Raw genomic sequence first — 22,504 nt, forward strand, 5'->3', positions numbered from 1 at the left:
CGCAACAAACATCCTGTTTTTTTATGTTTGTTTCTGGCGGTTGGAAACCAGGAAGCGAAGGTTTATTGTTATTGGGCTCGAGTCTGAATAGATCAGGGAGAGGTGGCACAAGGCAAAACGAGGAATGTCTGCCCTAATTTCAGGTTTCCCAATTTGACTGCAGTTTACAAAAAAAATGATTGGGAAAAAAGGCGAAGAGAGACACAAGCCAGTCTACTTGTTTTTGTCCATGCACATGTGTATGTCTGTTTTAGACACAGATCCTTCTTAAGGCTAAGTGAAACCTAAATGTTTGCCTCCCAACCTCTTAACAACAGACACACTATACCAGATGTAATATCATAAACAAAGAACTACAGAAATGTGTGTGTGTGTGTGTGTACATGTGCATGTGAATGACCAAGGTGCTATAAAAAAAAAAAAAAAAGTGGTCAATCAGAGACGGCTAAAAGCGTAAACAAATAGGTCCAGAAAAGAAGAGAGACATAAACATAAGGATTTTTCTCTCTTCCCTCTTTATACACACACACACACACACACACACACGCGCATATAAACAGAAATGTAACTCTTTAACTTCTTTCCAACAAACCTGATTAGTAACTTGTGCAAATAGGAGACGGCAATCAACAGTGCAGTGTTAGTCATCTGTACAGCAATCCATCTGATTTTATGGGTATAGAAACGTGAAACTCAAAAAATGTGCTTTGTTAGCAAGTTCTGCAAACCTCAAGTGGACCATCACTCTGGGTAAACAGCAGTGACACAGCTAACGAGCTTTTTGGATAGGTTTACATGAGGCAAGTTAGATGGTAGATGTTATTTTACTATTTTACACGAGTAAAAAAAGAAAAATTTATAATATGAGGATACAGTAATAGAATCAAGAAATCAACGTCAAAATATCACAAAAATTAGGTTGGCATTTTAATTTTAAAAAAGGATTTTTACATGATAAAGACAATGTTAAATGCAAACAATATCAGATAAAGTCATAATATTACGAGAAAGTCATAATTTTTCAAGACAAAAGTCATAATGTTATCACTACAAATGTGTAACATTGAATACGAAAATAAAGCTGTAAATGTACAAGATGAAGTTGTAAAATTTCAAGAAAAAAATTTGATTAAATCATCACATATGTGAATGGTGGTGTACAAAATGTATGTAATAATATTATTTTTAAAAAAGCTGGACTATTACAGGAATAAAGTCGTAATATCCATCCGTTTTCTATACCACTTCTCATTAGGGTCGCGGGGGTATGCTGGAGCCTATAAGTCATATATTAAAAGGATATTAAAAGGAAAAAAATGAATACATTTTACAGGATCAAGCCATATTACAAGAAAAAAGTCATAATTTTATGAGAATTTAGTGCAAATATTAGGAGAAAAACTATAATAGTACAAGAAATAATGTGTATATTTGTAATTTTATGAGACTACAACTTATAAGAGACTAAAAGAAATTGTATCAGATAAAGTTATAATATGTGGAAAAAGTTGTCTATCATTACCACAGTCAATGCATGTCAGGAATTTGTGCATGTAAAATAGCGTTCATGCAGGAAAGCGTATATTTTCTCACACCAACGCTTTCCTCAGGACCTTAACGGAGTGCTCAATGACTTTGCTGCTCTTTGAACCGGGCATGATCTTTCCTTTGTGAAACAAGGAGAGGGGAAGAGGGAGGAGGACTCGAGTGATTTAGCCCACACAATAAAGACTGCGTGGCACACGCCAAATGATGTGAGACGCAGTTAGGACCTGGCCAAATGACGTGAGACAAGCGCAAAGCAAATCCAAATATAGTGCAAGTTAGCCAGGCGGGGGAAAAAAAAAAGAATAAAAAAAAAAATGGGAATTTTGCAAATATTATTATAAAATGTGAAAAAAAAAAGTTTAATATTAGTAATGGTGATTTCTGATGAGGGACTCAGACTGGTGGCATATGAGTACAATAGCCTTTTTCATATACTGTATACTGTATTCTGTATTGGGACAAATGAGCAAAATGAATAATATAACAGTATGGCAAACATGACCCACCAGGAGCGACTGTGCTATTTGCTGCTGGAGCTGCTGCAGTGACTCAGTATTGCCAAGGACAGTTGACTCCAGCAGACAGAGCACTGCTTCCTCCAGGCTGGGCAGGCTGCGATACCACAGGGCGACTACAGCCTGGTCCTCCAGTGACAAGCGACCGCTGAGAACATTAAAGTCGTATTACACACACACTCACATTGTATCACACTGTAAGTTGAACCATCTGCAAACCAGATGCTGTGTATCCCATCCTGTGGCGCAGGATGGGATACTTTGAAGCAATCATAGGGTTTGACTAAGAAAGAAAAGGGTATACAACATTTTCAAATATATCTGTGTGGAATACCTGGAATAGGCGGAGCTTATAGCGCCAAGGAAGCTATTAGTAAGAGCTGATTGTGCACAGGTCAATGGCCTCTGCAGTAGAGCTCCAATGAGAGGAGAAACTTCAGTGCAGGTAACCAAGGGGATGCAAGCCTCGGATATAGCCGCAATCCTGCTACATGAACACCTGCATACACACAGCCTTTTCCTTAGGTATACTGTACGTGCAAACTGAACTCGCCTCACACCTTTCTAATATCATTTCCCAACACACATTATAGAAAGGCAGTTATGTTGTACTTGTATACACAGTTTACCGTACTGACCCGAATATACAGTAACACAACCCCCCTTTTTCAAGACCCGTTGTTGGAAAAATATTTTCTAAGGCAAAATCAAAGACAAAAATGTATCACGTTTTCATATACCGTAAATTCCGGACTGTTGAGAGCACCTGAATATCTCATCAAATTTAAAAGAAAGAAAAAAATTTGTACATATAAGCGGCACCTGTCTATGAGTCGCAGGCGTCCACATTGTAACATGGGATACTTGCAAAGAAAGACACACAATAAACCTTGCATTCCTACCTACAGCAGGCATTCCCAGCATCACTCACAAGCTCTGATGACTGAGATGTGAGATGCTTAACTCCCCCCCAATTGGAGTTCAACAGCTGTCACGGTCCAAGCAGTCCAAGCAGAAGCTGTAGTAATTCTACACTTCACCAAACTTACTTAAGATTTGTCCGATCAAAACCCAATCGCTGCATAAGACCTGAAAATGTGATGTCAGCGCCCATTTCACTAGTCCAATTCAAAAGGTTCTAAGCGCGTGAAGTAGCAGCTTATCGTCCGGAATTACGCATATGGTACATTGTGGTACAAAAGGATATTTCTTAGCTGGTAGTTGCTTGATGTCTGTGCTTCATTAATCACCAGTCTCTTAACAAAAGCTTCATAACTCCTCCTCTCTTGTTTGCTACCTTTGAGAAACTTTTTTCCAGCGGGGCTGATGCCTCCAGGTTATTGATGTGTGTGAGGAAGAAAACCTATGGCTCACTTCATTTGGCACCTGCTGGTGTGCATGTATAAACCTGTAGACCCCGAATATAAGACGACCCGTCTCTGAGACTTTTTACTTGGGGAAAAATTCTGTCTCATATTCAAGTCAATACGGTATTTTGTGTTTAAGCACAAAAAAGAGATACAAAACCAGCTGCTCCTACCTCCGATTTACATCTCCCAAGAAACAGCAGGTTTCTCCAGTGTTTTCCTGCAACTGTGCCACCATCTGAATTTTGGAAAAAGTTGCCAACACAGAACTTACTCCTTTATTTATATTTATTAATGAATAAGCCATCTACAATTTCTATTAACTCTGATATTACACATTCTTAAAGTATGTTAAATACAGGAAGTGAACAAACTGTCATGGAGAAGGGCTAGGATTAAATAATCACTGCTTTTTTCTACTCCTTTTCAAACATGTTGAATTGAGCAAGAGTAAACGTGATGTACTGTACTTCAGTGTAACTTTGTTAAGCATCTTCGCAATAATGTAAGTCATTATCATTACCACCTTTACCACACATAATACTATGTATTAATGGGCCAGCCTCATGATAGAGAGAGGCATCATCTTTCCATCTTTCACCTTTCTGAGCACTTGGAGACATTACCTTTCTGAGGACTTGGAGATGGTACTGTGTTGGCGACAGGCCCAATTCTTTCAGCAAAAGACTGGATGGGTTTGCTTCGTCTTCTGTTGCAAGTTGGCACAACACTTTCTGTTGAAGGGAAAGCAAAACATTATGTGGAAAGTTATTTGGACCTTAAATAGTAAGCTAATTAGACCCGGAATCTAAGAATGACGCTGTTGGCACCATTTGAAACACAAATGTGGGGGGGGAGGCATTCCAGGAGGTAAAAGAATGTATGGACAACATATGAGGAGGACCTTCAGATGTGAGCATTCTTTGATACAAAGGACCTCAGTGTTTTACAAGCATTTTTCAGAAGGGGCCTCATCACACACTGATAAAACGACACCAATAAACTCAAGTGATTCTCAAGTGAAAAAGGCTGATGATGGTGATGAGGGGCCAAGGAGGGGAAATACAAGACTTAGGGTCTCTTTTTTGTGGCATGGTGTTTTCTTTGGTTTATTACACAAAATTGATAGCCTGCAGTATTCAGTGGTCAAAAAGATCCGTAAACAACACTTTGGGTTGATTATCCAAGTTGGGCACTGATGTAACCAATGAAATATGACTCTCTACAGCACCACATTAAAGATATAGACTTGTTTAGGAAAGGCGCTTTGTCAAAAGGGCCTCACATTTTGTTACAGCACAATGTGACTTCAATGGAGCGCAGTAACAAGCCCACCACAAAGAGTGGACTTTGCGGATGTTTTTGGAGACAAAAGGGGAATCTTGGGGAAGGCAAAGCGAGACACAAGTAAAATAGTTGGAATGCCAAGCGGCCGAGAGTCAGTGCCGTGTGTGGTTTGTTTCTGCTTCTACCCTCCACGTCGTCTCACAAAACAAACCCCAATCACTACCATGTGAGTGGCCCCCACGCCTGCCCTACAGTGAGTCCATACCAAAGACCATCACACTTCTCCCACACTTGGGTACAAGGCATGCTGGGACTGACTTGAGTGACGGATGAGAAGGTCAAATGAAGCCTGGTTAGAAGCAGTAACGAGAGCACACCAATGGTGGCTGTTGTACAAAAACAAGAAGAGGGTGTGGCCAGCAGAAAGAGATGAAAGTCAAACTGCAAGTCAAACCTACAATACCTTTTTTTCCACCAGAAAAACAGCCGCAGAGGTGTCTTTGGAGACAGAGTAATTCTGCCATTTGTAAGGTGCAGTTTTACAATATGCAGCCTGAGATACATCAGCAATTCCAAATTACAGAATTGCTCATATTTTAGAATGACATTTTCTATCCTATTTTCTATACTAACTAAAGAAAATAGAAATAATCTGTTCCTCCATCATCATACTTGCAAGTGTATAGGCAATATAACATTCTTAACTGCCATACAAGTGCTTTATATGAATGAATGAATAACTAAATTAACTACAGTAAATGAGAAGTACTCATCCTTTAATCACATGTAGAGTTTAAGCAAGTGAAGAGGGAGTTTTGCTGATAGCCAGTCACATTTTTTTAAAACATTCTTAACTGTCGTACAGGCTTACAAAGAAGTTAACTGCTGTATAAGTAAAACTAAATTCAAATAAGTACTTTACTATACGTTACTATAGTACTTTAATGATGCATAGTATTTAAGGAAATGCAGAGGGACAGCGTCTAATTACACTTTTTTTTTTTTTTAAACAATCTTAGCTGTCATACAAGTCAAAGAAGTTAACCTTTGTATAATGAAACTCCCATAAAATCACACCACTCACCATGGAAAAGAAGTGCTATGAAGTGGAGGGAAGGGACGGCTCACAGCGATGCCATGTGAATTATTTCTGACTTTGCAGTGTCCATTCCGTGTGTCTTGCTTTATTACTGATGTCAACTTACTGTTAGCTTTAGCCATATTGTGCTGACCAGCCAGAACATAGACACGTGTATCGCTTTTGTCTCTATGCCACAATTAAATTCAATTTTGTTATATGGTCCTCATCACGCTTTTCCTCTTTGTCATCTCCTTTGTGATGGCATCCCAAAACTAATACACTTGCGGCGTTAATCCTTTAGACAATCCTTTAGACACTTGTCTTTGATGAAGTTTTGTGCCACTTTGTCAAATTGCATTATGCATTTGTGTATATACAGTATATCTGCAGCACTCGTGCAATTTCATTAATAAGTAATGTCGGAGGGAAAGAATGAAAAATATATTTTAAATAGGATATACTATAGTAAAAGAGGACATGGCACCCATGAAGCAAGACACAAGTGTCTGTTTGATGTAGACCAGTATTTTCACATCAAACACAAAGTATTCTACACAGTGTGGGCTAAGAGTCAGAGCTATGCTCCAACACTGCAAAGCAACCACAGAGGCTCCAGGGACTGTCTGTGGTTCACCCGCTTGAGTCACGAAAGAACCTCGTCAAAGATTAAGCAATCAGCAGCCCTCTAATATAACATACTTTACTCATCATCCCCTCAAAGACCCTGCCATGCTTTTCGGCATAACTGTGTGGTCCTCCTACAAGGACGACACTTAAGTCTGCTTTAAAACACAAGTTGGAACACTCTGATGCAGCGATGACAGGCAAACAATGAGGAGAAACAAAATGAAAAGGCAAAAATAATCTACACATGCAATCACATACATGTGGGTAATAATGGTACCAATGCGGGGCAAAAGCACAATTAGTACACAAACATGAGCATATTATACACTCCGAACCAGTAGGGGGCAGGATATTACTAGAAAGTTAAAGAGATAAAAAAAATGTTCCTAATTTTCTTTCGTATGAGGTCTCAGGTAACCAACGGATTTATGCTCTTCCGTTCACTCAAAGCACTAAATGATGAGTAAGCATTGAAAGAATTATATTGCTCATTAATGAGTGGCATCCATAAGTTGCCTCATTATCGCCTCTTCAGGAACTAGTATAGCGCTAGCTTGCTCCAGCGCTGAAAATGTAGCCTTTATGATAGAAATTCACTAAATTATTAAACAAGCTTAAGTCATGTGAGTCATGTACTGAATATGTGCATGTGAGACCCTTCCCCTCAGAAGGGCGAAGGCTGCCTTTCACGGCACTGTTTTAATTAGCACGATTTTTTTATGTTTAATCAAAAGCAACACTAAGTTAATTTGGTAAAAATATGAAGGTTCCACATGATAAAGCATCTGCGTTTGAACCCTGTTTAAAAAGTTCGATCTGCACTCTTTGCCTCCCTGGTGAGCCTGAAAACCACAGTAAAGTCAAACAGTGGGTAAGACCACAATATAAATGCTAATCTTTCTTTGGTGAAGAAAAGGAAGTCAAATGGTCCATTTGAATTTGCTTTGAAAGTATGTTTCACAGTTCGGGAGTTCAAGGGGGAAAAAAAAGTGTCATTCTTCATCCACCACTGGTGAGAGGACACAGGAAGTCCATGCATAAGTATTCGAATATGGCGGAAACTCTGAAGTTGAACAGTCTTACAATTCAGATTTTGAGAAAAATACATCTTTAAAATTTAACAGAAACACAACTTTAAAGAGCTGTAGCAGTATCTTAACATATGTCACTCAGTGACCAGCAAAAAAACTCTGCCTTTTTCTTTGGTTTTTATTAGGGATGCTCTGATCAGGGTTTTATGCTGCCGATACCAATACCAATCATCCATGAGTGAAATCGGCCAATACCGATACCAATCACATAGATTAAGTGTACATTTTTAAACGTACTATTGTCTATATCAGGGGTCACCAACGCTTTTTCTTGTGAGAGCTACATTTACAAAATGAAAATGGCCAAAAGCTACTCATTTTTGTAGCCTTTATTTTCATAGCTTATTTCAACCCAAACAAAACGAATATGCTTGTTTTACTAGAATATGAACAAAATGCTAGTCTCCACAACTCATATTTTGTATTTCAGAATGCATTTCTTTCTAGTGTTCTCACATTATTAACTGAAAATGTAAATGAAAAGCAGGCTTGCAGGCGCCTCGTGTGGTCGTGGGGGACTCACTGGTGCCCGTGGGCACCACATTGGTGACCCGAGGGCTATATGATATGAAAGGGGAACCATAAAATTTAGAAAAAAAACATATTTGACTTACGTTTTCAAAATCACTGGCGAAACTTAAGAGGATTAGACACCTTCCTTAAGGACAGGGGTCGGGGACCTTTTTGGCTAAGAGAAATTTAAAATGTGTTTCCGTGAGAGCCATATAATATTTTTTAACATTGCACGCATTTAGTTATATTCATTTTTAAGCAAGGCCAACATTTCTAAAATATAAAAACATACATACAATAATATCTCTGAATGTATTCTTTTTCTTTCTTTTCACTATCTTCTTCATCAAAAGTGTTGGCTCTTCAGAATTAGCTAGCTGACTATTTGATTAAAGGAGGGAAGTTTACTTCTTGACATCTCAATGACCCGGGTAGGCTACTGCATTATCCAATAATAATCGAGTTTTGATGTCTGACCTGGAAAATATCGTAAGGACAGCCGGTAGAAAATTGATGGATGGATTAAGATGCATAAAACAGTTTTATATTTTGAACATTATTTTTAACACTGTGATTTCTGTAATGTTTTACTTAAAACGTCAGCCAAAAAAAATTTAATAAATACATTTTATCATATTAAGAAATGTCAGATGCAGCCATCAAAAGAGCCACATCTGGCTCCCAAGCCATAGGTTCCCTACCTCTGCTTAAGGAGAATTTTGATACGACAGCACACAAACCCGGATTCTTCCACCGCCGAGGATGGCCAGCCATCCAGTCCGACGAAGCCAACCACGTTTTGGGCTATCCGCCTTAGACCTCCGACTGCCACGCACACACGGCTACATTTTAACACGGCAACGCGGCGAGACATCTTTCGTGCACGGTGCAAAACTTCTATCACACTCACAACGACAGGTAAGTCCCACACGGCAGACATGTTTGTTTTTGGCTGTGTGAAGGGAAAGTGCGCGGGAGATGGTCGATATAAGGCTGGATGCTGCAATGGGGGCGGAGCTGATGGACGTTATAAAGCAAGTATCGGAATATGCCGATACCATGCTTTTTCCACAAACAATCAGCCGATAGTGATCGGTGGCCGATTGATCGATCGGAGAATCCATAGTTTTTATGTGGTTTTGGTAATGACACTACTGTAGAGTACCAATGATGGGAAAAAGGGAAAATGTGAAGACATTAACTCAATTACCATTACTTCCATATGGGCAAATTTAATTTGAACAAACATACAGTATTTTTCCATAGTAAAATGTCTCAGGTCGGGTCATGTTACATTCAGGGACTAGAGATTTATACATGCAAACCAGAAGGTGGCGACATCTTCCCAAGCGAGTCGCCGCTTTTCTTTCACTTACTTTTCAGGTCACTCACTCATTTCACACCATTGACCTGAAGAGATGCAACTGCACTGTATATTTGAGTCAATACAGTATGCACAAATCTAGCAGCAAACCTGCATTGCATTTCTTAAAAATGCTAAAAATCCATACCTGTATCCATTGGTTAGACTTTTTTTCCAAAGCATTGGCCGGCTGCTCGGTGTGCAGTCCCCACAGACACTGGAAGATCAGCGCTCTGGTTTCATCTTTAAAAAGAGTAACATGGAGAAATTCTGTATTGATATGTCCATTCGTTAACAGAGTTATGAAGGACTCACCATCAGCAGTAACAACCGGGTTCCAGCAGAGGCGGCCCACAATCTGGCCAAGAGAAGGCATGTTCTTCATGGTTTCTGTCGTGGAGCCCTTGGGACAGTCAAAAGAACACCATCTATTGTAGCATGTTCAATAATATTCAGTTAAATTCAAGTCATTGTATACAGGACCAAATCACGACAAAAGTAATCTTCAGGGATTTCTCATATGGACAAATATTGGGCATCACGCTTCAAACCCAACAAGGGACAAACTCCACATGGAAGAAAGACTCAGTGTGAGGCTGCCATCTGCCTGGAATTGTTGAAACAGAAGCATGTATCGATAATGTCACTACAATAGATTTTGGTTATATGGTTATGATTAAACTTTTCTTTTCTTTGGAATCACTGGTAATAATAATAATAATAATAATAATAATAATGCATTGGATTTATATATTGCCTTTTTTCAAGGTACCAAAAGTGCTTCACAGTGAAAGCCATTATTCGTTCACTCCAGTCACACACTGGTGGTGGGAAACTCAATCTGTAGCCACAGCTGCCCTCGGGCAGACTTACGGAAAACATGGCTGCCGATCACGCCAATGGCCTCTCTGACCACCACCAAACCTTAATTCAAATTTATACACCAGTGTGGGCAGCACTGAAGGCAAGGTGGGTTAAGTCAAGGACACAACAGTGACTGGGATGGAGGAAGCGGGGTAAGAACCACCAACCTGGCATTTTCTTGGCAATCCAGAAATCTCAACAACACATCATCAAAAAAAAAAAAAACCTAACCTGTCTCACGCCGATCTAAACCCAGCTCAGGAGCTGCTCTACCTCCTGAGCCAATGCTGCTCCTTTTGGTGTGGAGGCAGCATAAAAAAGCAAAGGAAAAGCAAAACACAGTTACCCTGGTAGCTACTCCTTTATATCCGGGTGTCCAAACTTTTTCCTCCGAGGACCACATACTGAATACTGAAAGGATGCAAGGGCCACTTTGATGTTTTGTTAACCAACAGATGTACGGTAAATATGCTAAGAAGTTATAGTGTTTATATTTTAAGAAAAAAATGCAACTGAGCTTGTGATAAAAGGTGAAAAAGCATATTATTAGTATGAACTTCGGTCTTTGTTCTTTCCCCATTGTTTTTCTTTTTCTTTTTCTTCTTTCTTTTTCCAAATAACTTTATTCTTAAATAATCTATTATACTAATTATATTAATAATAACCTATTAGAATGTTATCATAAATAATGGTCTGACTTTATTCTCATCTCGTTACACCTTTTTTGTCCTTCCTAACATTTTGATATTATTCTTGTAAAATTACTATTTTTTTTTTTTTTTTGCTTTCTTGTTAAATTATATTTTTACAATGTGCTGCAGGCCAATTCAAAAAACAAAAAAAACAGCAAACGGCCGCCAGGCTGCACTTTGGACACCCCTGCTTTAGATGCTCTCTGAGCCTAGGTCGCCATATATTCTCCCATGGCGTTTTGTTTTTTCCCAGAAAATGTTGGTCAAATTCTGAATTGCATGACTTCAGGGGCTTTAGATTTTAGAGGTTCTACTGTAATGTGAAAGGTAACTCTACAATCGACTTTACAACTACTATTAATAATAATGATTGAATCATGAGGTATTATTATTAGTAAAACTAGCTAGCCAAAACAGCATAGTAGGTCTACGAATGGCAACACACATATATCCAACACTGTTGTCTTAATAAAAACAGCATTTTTTTTCGATGATGTCAGCACTCTCTGAATTCCCGCCATCTCAGCAGGATTAGGCCGAACTGGACTGCATAGGTTTGCATCTCTCCGAGAGCCGCAGTTTTCATGTTGTGGTTCTCACCATAACTGCCACAGTGAAAGACAAAACAGCCTGGCTCTGGTCCAGGGTGCTATACTTTTGCTGTGTGTGTGTGTTCGTGCAGCTCAAAAGCCACAATGTGCTTTACTTCACCCAGCAGCCTGTTAAAAGTTTGTAGGAAATTTTAAGATCACTTGAGAATTTTTAAACATTTATTGTGACCGCTCCGAAGCACAAATAACACATTAAAATAGACAAACCAAGCGGCAACATACAGTATAAGAAGCATATGTCTGCACATGTGCACCTAAAGCATCGCCAAGCCTGTGTACAGTGTTACCTGATTAACCCATATCAAACCTGTATCATATGTTTGAACTCTGCGCTAATTAAGTTCAACAGCACAGCTTTGTTGCAGCAGAAGCCCACACAGTGTAACTGGACATATGCAAGTGTAATTGAGGCAATGTGCAGTTGCTCAAGCAGAGAGAAACTCAAGACTGGGCCTCAAGTGTTGACAGAGAGAGAAAGAGCTCTCGTACGATCACATGCAGCTGCCTTTTTGAGATATCGGCCATACGTTCCTCGGTGGCCCTCAAACAATGGCTGATTGGGTGTGCAGGCACATCGTTTTTTCATCACTCATCATTAGAAAAATAAAACAAGGAAGAATTAGAAGACAACGACTTTCTCTGTGTTTACAGTGAGAACCTAAGGACACGCTCCACAGTCTCTTTCAAACCGCATGGAACCTACTCGGCTCAGGTACGTTAAAGTACTACAAAACACTTGTCTGACCTGGCTCAACTCTACTCAACAACAATGGAGGTGAATGATCTCCTGCATTTACTTCTCATCATGTGGTTACTGGCCATGGAAAGGAGATTCATTTTATGCAAGAGGAGATTGAGGGTAGCAAGAAAACAGACATCAGACAAACTAACATCAGGTAAAACAAACATATGCACAACAGAGCTGGTAGGGTTGTGAACAATAAATCAATGCAACCGGATATCCGGTTTGACAAGATTCGGCTGTGCTGGTTGAAGCCTCCTGTATTTATAAGAATCAAACATAAATCTTTAGATCGATCGATTGTTGAGACCTCCACCGGGTATCGCACCGGGGAAAGGATTGTCGCGCATGCCCCACAGCTTGCCAGCTCGTCACCGCGAAAGATTTTCAACACATCAGCAAGAAAAAAAACTCAAGTTTGGAACATCAAATACTGTATATATTAACTGTCTTTATAAATATGAGAATTTATTTACATTGTACATCTACAGTATATCGGGGTGCAAGCACTTTTTCAGCACGAAAGTTGTAAGTCAACACAATCTCTCTCTTACTATAAAACATATAACAGATATATAAAATCCAACTGGTAAACTTTTAAACTGCTATACTAAATACTAATGATCAATATTTCACATTCACAGTGTCAAAGTTTACGGGTAATCAAAGTAGTTTAGATCATTCACAATTCAATTCAATATGGCAATAAAGATAATTACACTTAAAACTTCAATAGTTGTGTACATAAATGATACTGTATGTCTGTCAAAATAGCTACGTAGCATTTATTAGACACATACATCATGTATTATGTCCAGTTAGCATTTGCTATAAAACATTCCCCCTTTACAAGAAATGAAAGTGATTATGCAAAAGACAATGCCGTCGAAGGCAACATATTAAAAAGCTTTCAGCAATGGGCACATTTTCCAATTCATCATGAAATAATAGTTTAAGAAAGGGCAGAGTACAAAAACACGCATTTCTATAGTGGAGTTCATGATGCGACGCAAAGGCATCAAACAATTCCCTTTTTTTTTTTTTCTACAAAACAAGTGAGCGGATAACTTGTGTTATAGATATAGGCATCTTACTGCTCACTTAGTTTATCCATAATCAGAAGATGAAAGTTGCGTCTCTGTGTGTACTTTGACACATCTGTTCACCTTTGCCGCGGGGGAGCAAGAGCGAATCAGGAGGGGAGCTTAATGTCACCTGACTACAAAGTGACGTTTATGCGATCGACCCAAACTACCTTCACGATCTACCGGTAGCTCGCGATCAACGTAATGGGCACCCCTGAGCCAGACCAACAGAGGCGAGGAGGGTCATTTATTTGCTCTGTAATTTGTTTACTTTGAAATGTTGCACGTTTGTTACCTACCTACGTATGCTCAGTCTGAAATGTTGCACGCTTACCATTGTTATGAAATTTTGAGTATGGGATTGTTTATTTTTCCAAGCTAACACAGCATTTTCATTGCACCCATGTGACAAATAGTTACATGTACTTAACTGTGCATGGACACATTTTTGTCACTTTTGAAGAGATGTGTCATTATTTAACAAGCTTTGCACTATTTATTTTGTATTATTGATTGGAATGAAGGCTAAGATGTTTTTTCATTGTTGTATTTTATATCGATAAGATGGATGTTTGTCATTCCACACAGTATACAACAAAACTTAGTTTGGTGGCTCCACTTCCATTTCTAGCAACATTAAAGACACCGAACTTGTTCCAAATTTGACAGGTATAAAAATAGATATAACATACAGAATGTAAAATATTGATCCCATCAAACAAAAAGGTGTTCATTCAGCAAGAGGGGTCTGTGTCGAAACAAGAAATAGACTTGACTTTATTTTTGCACATGTGTAAAATGTGCTCTTTTACACATTTGAAAATATTCTAAGCATGCCATTTTCATATAATGGACATCTTTAGTTTATAATGTAAGATTAATGTCTACATCAACTAACAACAACTGTAGAATCGAATCGAATCATTTGTACACTGCATTGAATCATATCGAATTGTTCTTTTTTTAAAAATATGGTTTAAATTTATAATTTTTTCGTAACCTGTGTATCGTGTATTTCAGGGGTCACCAACGTTTTTCCTTGTGAGAGCTACTTTTACTAAATGAAAATGGCCAAGAGCTACTCATTTTTGTAACATTTAATTTCAGAGCTTATTTTAAACCCAAACAAAGCGAATATGCTTGTTTTACCAGAACATTAACAAAATGCTGGTGTCCACAACTCACATTTTGTATTTCAGAATGCATTTCTTTCTACTGTTCTTTCATTATTAACTGAAAACCTGAATGAAAAGCAGGCTTGCAGGCACCTCATGTGGTCGTGGGGGGCTACCTGGTGCCCGCGGGCACCACGTTGGTGACCCCTGGTGTATTTGAATTGAATCGTCTATAACAAAGAGATTTACATCCCTAATAGCTAGGTGTGTCTAAAAACAGTATGTTTGAGTAAGAGGATCCATTTTGGTTAGAAGACTTTGTTGTGTTGTGGGTCTTTTAATAGAGTTTCAAGTACACATTCAGCCTGATCTACTGCCACCTCAGGGCTAAATATTCATCTAGAATTATCTGTTGGGGAAAATGCCTCGATAAAGATCCCTATAGGGGTTCTCCATATACGACAATAGAAGGGGAACACACTAGGAGGGGAGATGGGTTTAAAAATGTAAATTATGCCCAATTTCATCTTAGAAAGTAGCGAATGTTTAGGTAGCTTTAGGCCTGTGTGTTAAAAAAAAAAAAAGAGCATCAAACAGACAAGAGGTGTAACATGACTCAATTGACTTGACTCAAAGTGAGATCACCACTAATGGGAAGCAGAGTGGTGATACAGTAGGTGGGCTTCTCTTCCCCTTCTTTCTCCCCCCCCACAGCATGATGTGATCCAGAGCTGTGCGAGTGCACGTTGATGATGATATACTTGCATATGGTCATTTACATGTCAATAGCATCACACGGAAAGTACATGGCATCCATAGCATTCTGATGCTTTGCTGACATTGTTGCTAATGTAAAAAAGGTTGCAGTTAATGTGTCTTTGATTAGAGACAGACAGGGGACAGGTTTATAGAAGTCCTTGGCTAATTTAGAATGAAGGACGCAAATTGGAAACACATCATCAGAACAATAAATAGCAAAGTTACTATCGTGAGCACATAAACAAAGCCAGCTAAATTGCTTGCTGCCCTTTTATGCATTAGGTATGCTGATAGGCGTACGGTATTGAATTTTTAGCATGGCCAATGTAAGGCAAAACTTGAGCTCAACAAGAAAATCAGAAACATCAAAGTCTTTCCAGAGCAACAACTCTTTCTTTTTCAACACTTGACATTTGGGGCACAAGCCACAAGAAAGTAGTTAAGTCATCAAGGGATGCAGAGTGCTGCCAAGAAGCAGGCTATCCTCAGCTGGTCTTTTATGAGTTCAGGGCCTGTAAAAGGGATTTCAGTCCAATTAAACTATACCAGCTTTCTCTCCCTTCTTTTTTTTCTTTTTTTTTTATATATTTTAAACCCTATCCTTCATTTTACGCACCTCTGCATGACGTATGCCTGGAGTCATGCTAAATGACTGGAAGATGGAAAGTTTTTTTCACAAATACTCATCAATTTAAGTAATTTAAGTAAACCAAATTTTATGATTTTATGTTTTATTTTTATGTCTATTGACATCTATTATTAAGCAAGTCCTGATCATAACACTGCCCCCACAGGCAACTGGCCATCGATTCAGAGTTCAGTCGTTATCGTGTCTAACAAATTGAAACCCTTTCTATGGCGTTATATTTGTGCCAGACTTTTGAGGTGGCAAGAGCAGATTTTGAGCACAAAAATCCAAATCAAGCCAAAACTAACATTGTTTGAGTGAACACATTCATTTTGTGCTAAATAAATGTGTTTGCATGCTTGATATTATCTGTATTAACCTGCAGTAATTCATGTTGAGTGTGCAGGCACACCGCTGCACTCTCTCACTCATCCTCCGCTTCTGCGTGCTCAAGTAGTTTGTTTACGCTTGCGCAGGTCTCTACTCTCTCCCATCCGTCGGCAGATTTATCTCCAGCCCAGAGAGAAACCTTGTATTTATAACCATAATAACTACTTTATTACATTTGGCTACTTAGCCCATTTGTACAGCACTTTGTCAACGTGGTTATTTTTAAAATTGGCTTTATGTATAGATTAAAAGGGGAAGTTCGGATTTTTTGACATGAAGTTGTGTGACATCCCCATCAGCAGTGGAGTACATCAACAATGACTTACCTCCCCACTTCGTCCCATGAGCCAAGTTCTGGTCGGATTTCGATTATGAGGAACGTAGTTCCGGTTAGTTGGTGGGGCCACTTAAGTAAAGAGTTTGGCTTGTCAAAACAATACGCATTCAAAAGAGTAATATATTTGCAACACAAAAATGCCTCCTCCAAAAAAATCAGACCTCACAATCGCTCGGCGTTACTTTCTCTTCCTTCGTATCACTGCGCATGGTCGCCTGTCCATTGTTGTGCATGTGTTCCACAGCGGGTGAAGACCGCTGCGACGCGTGCAGTCTTACGTCTTCATCCGTGCATGTAAACATTTTAAGGAGTTTTCTAGAAGTTGTGGTCTTACCATCACTGAAATCTCAGACTTGCATCCCCTCCAGCCCCATATTCCCGATCCCCAAGGCTGCTGGAGCTGATTTGGGGATACATTTGGTTAGCACTGTGGGTCCCAGCGCGGCTATTACCTGACAAACGTTACATTGCAGCGCTGCCAGCCAGACATAGGTGATCGCTGCAGAGCACAAAGCAGCCTCTGTTGGCCTAGGAACGCTGGACTCACTGTTCATGGACTAGCGTGGACAGAGGCTGGGAGTGTGTGTACTAGTGTTGGTCGTCATTAATCTGACGGTCGTTTGGCTGCTGATCCAACTGATAATTTATCTCAGTAGGTTGACAAGTGTATAAGGCATGGTTGTATGAATGAATCATCAATAGCTGTTAAGAGCATTCCATACTTACCACGTTGGTGATGTGTGTAAGAAGTCTCTGGAGGAAATCCCTCAGTGTGCTCAAGTGAAAGCAGGCATCTTTACAAACGTCTGCACTGTCAGCTTCACCCCAATGTTCCACTTTGTCCAGCCAGAACTGGATCTCTGTTTGCTGGAGTTGGACCACTGACTGAGACATGACTCTGTTCGTACGAGAGAAACAAACAAGACAATTCTCATGATTACATAGAGGTCGGAGGCTGTGTCTTGTCTTGTGGCTACATAGAACAGGGAAAGGAGCCACAAGCAATTCACATGGCTTTAATCAAAGTTTAATCATATTTTGCTGAAATGTTGCACAGTGTAAAACTATGATTTGAATACAAACTAGGGCTGCACAAAAAAAACGCAATATTGATTCACACAAACATGCAGTCTAATTCGTAAATCACAATTATTTTTGTTTACTTAAAGTGCAACATCACAAACAAACACTGCCATTGTACTCATTATACACCTTTGGTCAAACAAAGACACTGCTCTAGCTAATCCACTTGTACAGAATTAATTGGTCATTAGAAAACTTTGATTAAACTGTTGAGATTGAGTGAATGTGAGGAATTGATAGTTGATTGATAGTGCCTTGAAGCAACTGAGCCGACATTGGCTTACACTACTTGGCTGCACTGTTTTCACAGTTTTATTTATTTTTAACGGGTAAGATCAATAGAGAACACCTTCTCATTTACAATGATGACCTGGCAAGAGGCCCCAGCATAAAGTAAAAGCAAAACATATACAGCAATCCACAATATAACCATACAACCATTCATCCAGCCATCTTCTAGGCCGCTTATTTCACTAGGTTCATGGGGGTATGCTTTAGCCTATCCCAGCTGACTTTGGGCAAGAGGTGGGGTACACCCTGGACTAACCATACAAGCAATGAGGAAAAAACATTTAAGTAAAAACACAACATACGTCATTGCTCATGTATATCAAGACCAGAAGGAATCAGCACTAAGCTGACAACAGTCAGCTAGGGACTGCTGCAGTTTGTTTAAACAGGTGGAGCGATGGAAGAGCTGAAAGTTTAAGAGTGTTGAAGGGTGTTGCAGTCACTCGCTGCAGCTAAACTAAAGGAATTTTGGCCAAACACAGTGCGGGCTTTTGGAAGAGACAGCGTAATGTCACTGGATCTCAGGTGATAGTTGTTATGGGAAAGCTGCAAGAGAAATATTGCAGTGTTTTCCTTTGAACTGTCTTATAGACAACTAGAAGCCACTGATGAAATTGCCGAGTGTAGTGGGAGGGCCAGCCTATCAGTTTGTAAAGATCACAGTGGTAGGACAGATGGGTGAATGGTCGAGCGCATCCATTCCGCTAAGGGCACACTCTCTTGGAGGCCATTTCATTGATGATGCCACCATAATCAAACATAGGGAGTATGGTCATCTTCACCAGGGTATGTTTGGCAGAGGGAGTAAAGAGGCCTTATTACGGTAAGGGAATCCCAATCTGGCCTGCAGATTATTGATGTGCAGCATCAAAGAAAGTGAGTGGTCCAACTAGAGACCCGGGTACCTGTAGGAGCTGACAAACTCCAGTTCTGAGCAGTGGGCGCAGGCAATCTGTCGTGCACATAACATGCTGAATGTCATGTTCTGTGTTTGTTTTGCACTCTGCTGCCGCCTCTGTTTTGTCCTTGCAGTGTCATGGCTGCACTGATGAGTAATCAGGGACACCTGTGATCAATCTTCTGCTCCCCATATATACCTCTGCCTAGCCACTACCTAGTTGCCAGTTATTACCTTGCCAACCCTGCTTCCTGTTCCTCAGCCCTTGGCTCCCAACTGGTCCCCTTTGCTCGTGTATTTTCTGCCATTGTGATTTGCTACTGCCTCTACCTGTTCTGCACCTTTTTTTCCTGCAGCTCCTTTCGTTCAGTGAGTACCTTTTTCCTGCCTTGCAGTGTTTTTCGTTCTTTGTAGTTTTTGGCTCAAGCCCTGTGTTCCTTAGTTATCTTTTTTTAGTTATTTTTGTCATTATTACTTTGTGTAATAAATTGTATTTCTTACTAGCGCTGTGTCAGTCTGCATAACGGGTTCCAACCTTTTTGGCATAAGTCACTTCGTGACACTGAAGGCATCAAAGACTAGTCACATCAGGTGTGAAAATATACCTTGTACATCAGTGAAATAGGCGTGTCACTTGATTTCTTGTGTCCAACCTACAAGGTTGATCATTAAAATTTAAACAAGAAAGAAATGTGAGAAAATGTCAATGCCTGTCTGAGAAAAGTGTATGGTGAGGGGTTTTACAGCCTTAAAACATATATAATAATTGTAAAACAATAACGGTTGGCTACCTCGCGGATTTCACTTATTGCGGGCTATCTTGGGAACCTATCCCCCGTGATAAATGAGGGAACACTGTATAAAACTATTCAAGCTTTGAGGATACGTGAGTCATAGAGTTTAAGGATGCGATAAGGCAGGCTTGATGAACGACGTCCACTTGATGCTTTTTGACATTCGCAAGTGTCATACGAGTGTAAAAAGAAGTTAACCACTTTACATTAAAACTTCAAAAACACTGTGATGAACGTGAAGGAATAAAATAAAAACTGCTGACTTTGCAGTGTATGTTTGTCATTCTATTGTTTTTGTTGACTTATTGTTGCTTTAGTCATATTGTACTCAGAAGCCAGGAAAATGACATGTGGACCACTTGTGTCGTTACACGACCATGAAAAAGTTCTATTCCGATTCTATGGTTATCGCCACACTTGTCCTGTCTGCCATCACTGGTATCCATCATAAACGCCCAAATAAAAGGCAAAAGATCCTTGAAGTCGCACAAAATATGATGACGTCTGACATGACGTTACACCTAAGGACTGTCTGAGTTGAAGGCTTTTATAGCGACTTCGGGGACATGTTTTTCCGAAAGACTTTAGTAACTTTCCACCTTGTACAACTTTTTTGAGACTCCACTGTGCATGTGTAAACTCAAAGCTGCATTGTGCTGGGGGTGTTTTGTCTGGCGTAAAACAAGTAGCATATAAAAAAAAACAAAAACAGAGCCATATAGAGTACTCACATTTGCTTGCTTTACATGGTAGTGACGAGCACGTTTCGGCGAAACAAACTTATGACTTACCCGTAAATGACACTATTTAAATCCCAGCAAAGCCGAAGTCGACTCCGACTGGATTTCCCTCTTTTCACCAACTTCCGCGTTCGGAAGAATGTGATTGGCTAATGTTGAACGATGACGTTATATAGCTAGAGCACAAGGGGTGATGGGAAATGTAGTGGACTTCATGCAGCCGGCACAAGCCTTATTTGCATTATTCCATTACTATTGCTATAATAGTAACGATATAATAATAATAATGGATGTTGTTTAAATATGTATGTGCTTGCATGACACATTCTACTTATATACGTACTGTACTATATGTTATAAGTATGGAATGCCTTTTGTGGATGTTTAACAGTAGTTGCATTTGACCTTTTTCTATAATAACACTACACATGCTGTTTAACGCAAATACATATTTACTTTCTGCTGCATTCACTAAACCTTCCAAATACAGCGACCAACATTTTATGGTCACTTCAAGCTTTATTAATTAAGAGAAAACCATAGGCTAGTGCGTGCCTCTGTGAAATTATTAACATAGTTGGTGATGCAATCATGTCAGAATAAGCTGGAATGTTTCCTGTAGCACATTGATGTCAATGGCAAATTTAAATTAGGAGCAAGTGATATGGTGCCCCACTACATCCACAAGATGGTGCTGTGGTAAAAAACAAAAAACAAAACTATTTTTTCAATTCAATCAATGTTTGGAAATAAACTAGTCTCGTCAGCGTTGGAGGTTGTTTTTTTTTAGTAGTTTTCTTACTGTCTTTCCTATTGACTTCCCATCCCTGCTGACTCTCCTCGTCCTTTCTCTGCTGTGTTGATGCAGCAGACCCGCAGCTCGCCCCGAGTTGCCAAGGAAACACCATTATAAAAGTGATGTGTCTATGCCTACTTTCATAGGGGAAAAAAACCTCTACATTAATGTACGTTAAAAATTTGCTGGCAAAGTTTCATAATGAATAGCGTACATTTTTTTCAAATAATATGGAAGAGAAATTGGGATTAAAGAATACACATCAGTCAGTAAGAGCTAAGTGGTTGGTCCTCCATCAGTTCTTATAAAAAAAAAAAAACACCAGTCATTATTGTTATGCTGCATGGTATCAATAAAAGCATATTTGCATTGGACCTCCACTAGGATAGTTGTTGACCTGAAACTGCCACTCATTCATTTGCTTGTACTTGTACATTCACTTAACCAGTGTACATACTGTATACACTTACACTGTATAGACACCTGCTTCACATTAGGCTGATGGATTTCATGGAAACACAAACACATATTCATCCATCAATCTATCAGCCCTCTTTGTCCATGATAATGACACACTTCCCTCTCTGAAACCCCCTTCTTCCACCATTCCTCTCATTCTCCTTTTGTAGCTATGCGTGTGAGCGGTTTTGTTTTTCAGACGTTTGCGTCGTTTCATCATCGGCGTCAAAGGCGATACACCCCACAGCCTGTTTGTGAAATGAATGAATTCAGTATGGACAGCCCACTTTTGTCCTGCATGTAAAAAGAGAGGCTAACCACCGTGTAGTTAAAAGAAAAATAACGTAAAGCTACTCACCCAGACAACAGGGAAGGTGTTTGCAGAGCAATATGGTCTCCAAGCGGCTTTAAATGGGTATTGCTGTAATGATTCAAGCTTGATGTACGTCTAAGTGTTGGAAGATAGCATACGTGGGGTGGTGGCCTCACTGAAAACACACCAAAAAAAAAGCCAAAGAAAAAGAAACACACAACACAGTCTTGCGAGATGTGTATCTATTGTGGTGTTACTTCATTTATGTTGTGTTGTGGTATGTTATCTTATGGTATGGTATGGTGTGTTGTGTTGTGTTATGGTTATGTTATGTTATGTGGAAAGTGTTTCTTTTCTTTGACAATAATGCACGGATGAGCTCCTTTCATCGTATCAGATTGTACAGCATGTATTCATTTTTTCGGTTGTGTTGATTCTGACTGAGCCTCCACATGGGGTCCTGAGTACTCCCACCAACCCCGGCCCTTAGCCCTGGTCCTCATTAGGCGACTGTC

The 22,504-nt window shown here is 39.6% G+C and overlaps 1 protein-coding gene across 2 annotated transcripts in view; it reads right to left on the reverse strand.

The window, feature by feature from the left end:
- The window catches only part of fancc (FA complementation group C), a 37,478-nt gene extending 16,933 nt beyond the window's left edge, over window positions 1–20,545 (reverse strand). For both annotated transcript variants that reach the window (XM_054772836.1, XM_054772835.1), the window contains exons 1-8: window positions 20,473–20,545; window positions 17,342–17,513; window positions 9,708–9,795; window positions 9,541–9,635; window positions 4,057–4,164; window positions 3,604–3,668; window positions 2,398–2,562; window positions 2,055–2,211 (exon numbers count right to left, since the gene is read on the reverse strand). In XM_054772836.1, the coding sequence (XP_054628811.1) occupies window positions 2,055–2,211; window positions 2,398–2,562; window positions 3,604–3,668; window positions 4,057–4,164; window positions 9,541–9,635; window positions 9,708–9,795; window positions 17,342–17,509 (846 nt within the window). In that variant the 5' untranslated portion in view covers window positions 17,510–17,513; window positions 20,473–20,545. The remainder of the gene's footprint in view (window positions 1–2,054; window positions 2,212–2,397; window positions 2,563–3,603; window positions 3,669–4,056; window positions 4,165–9,540; window positions 9,636–9,707; window positions 9,796–17,341; window positions 17,514–20,472) is intronic.
- Between the last annotated feature and the right edge of the window lie 1,959 nt (window positions 20,546–22,504).

The sequence above is a fragment of the Dunckerocampus dactyliophorus genome, chromosome 4 (assembly GCF_027744805.1).
Source record: "Dunckerocampus dactyliophorus isolate RoL2022-P2 chromosome 4, RoL_Ddac_1.1, whole genome shotgun sequence".
Lineage (NCBI taxonomy): Eukaryota > Metazoa > Chordata > Actinopteri > Syngnathiformes > Syngnathidae > Dunckerocampus > Dunckerocampus dactyliophorus.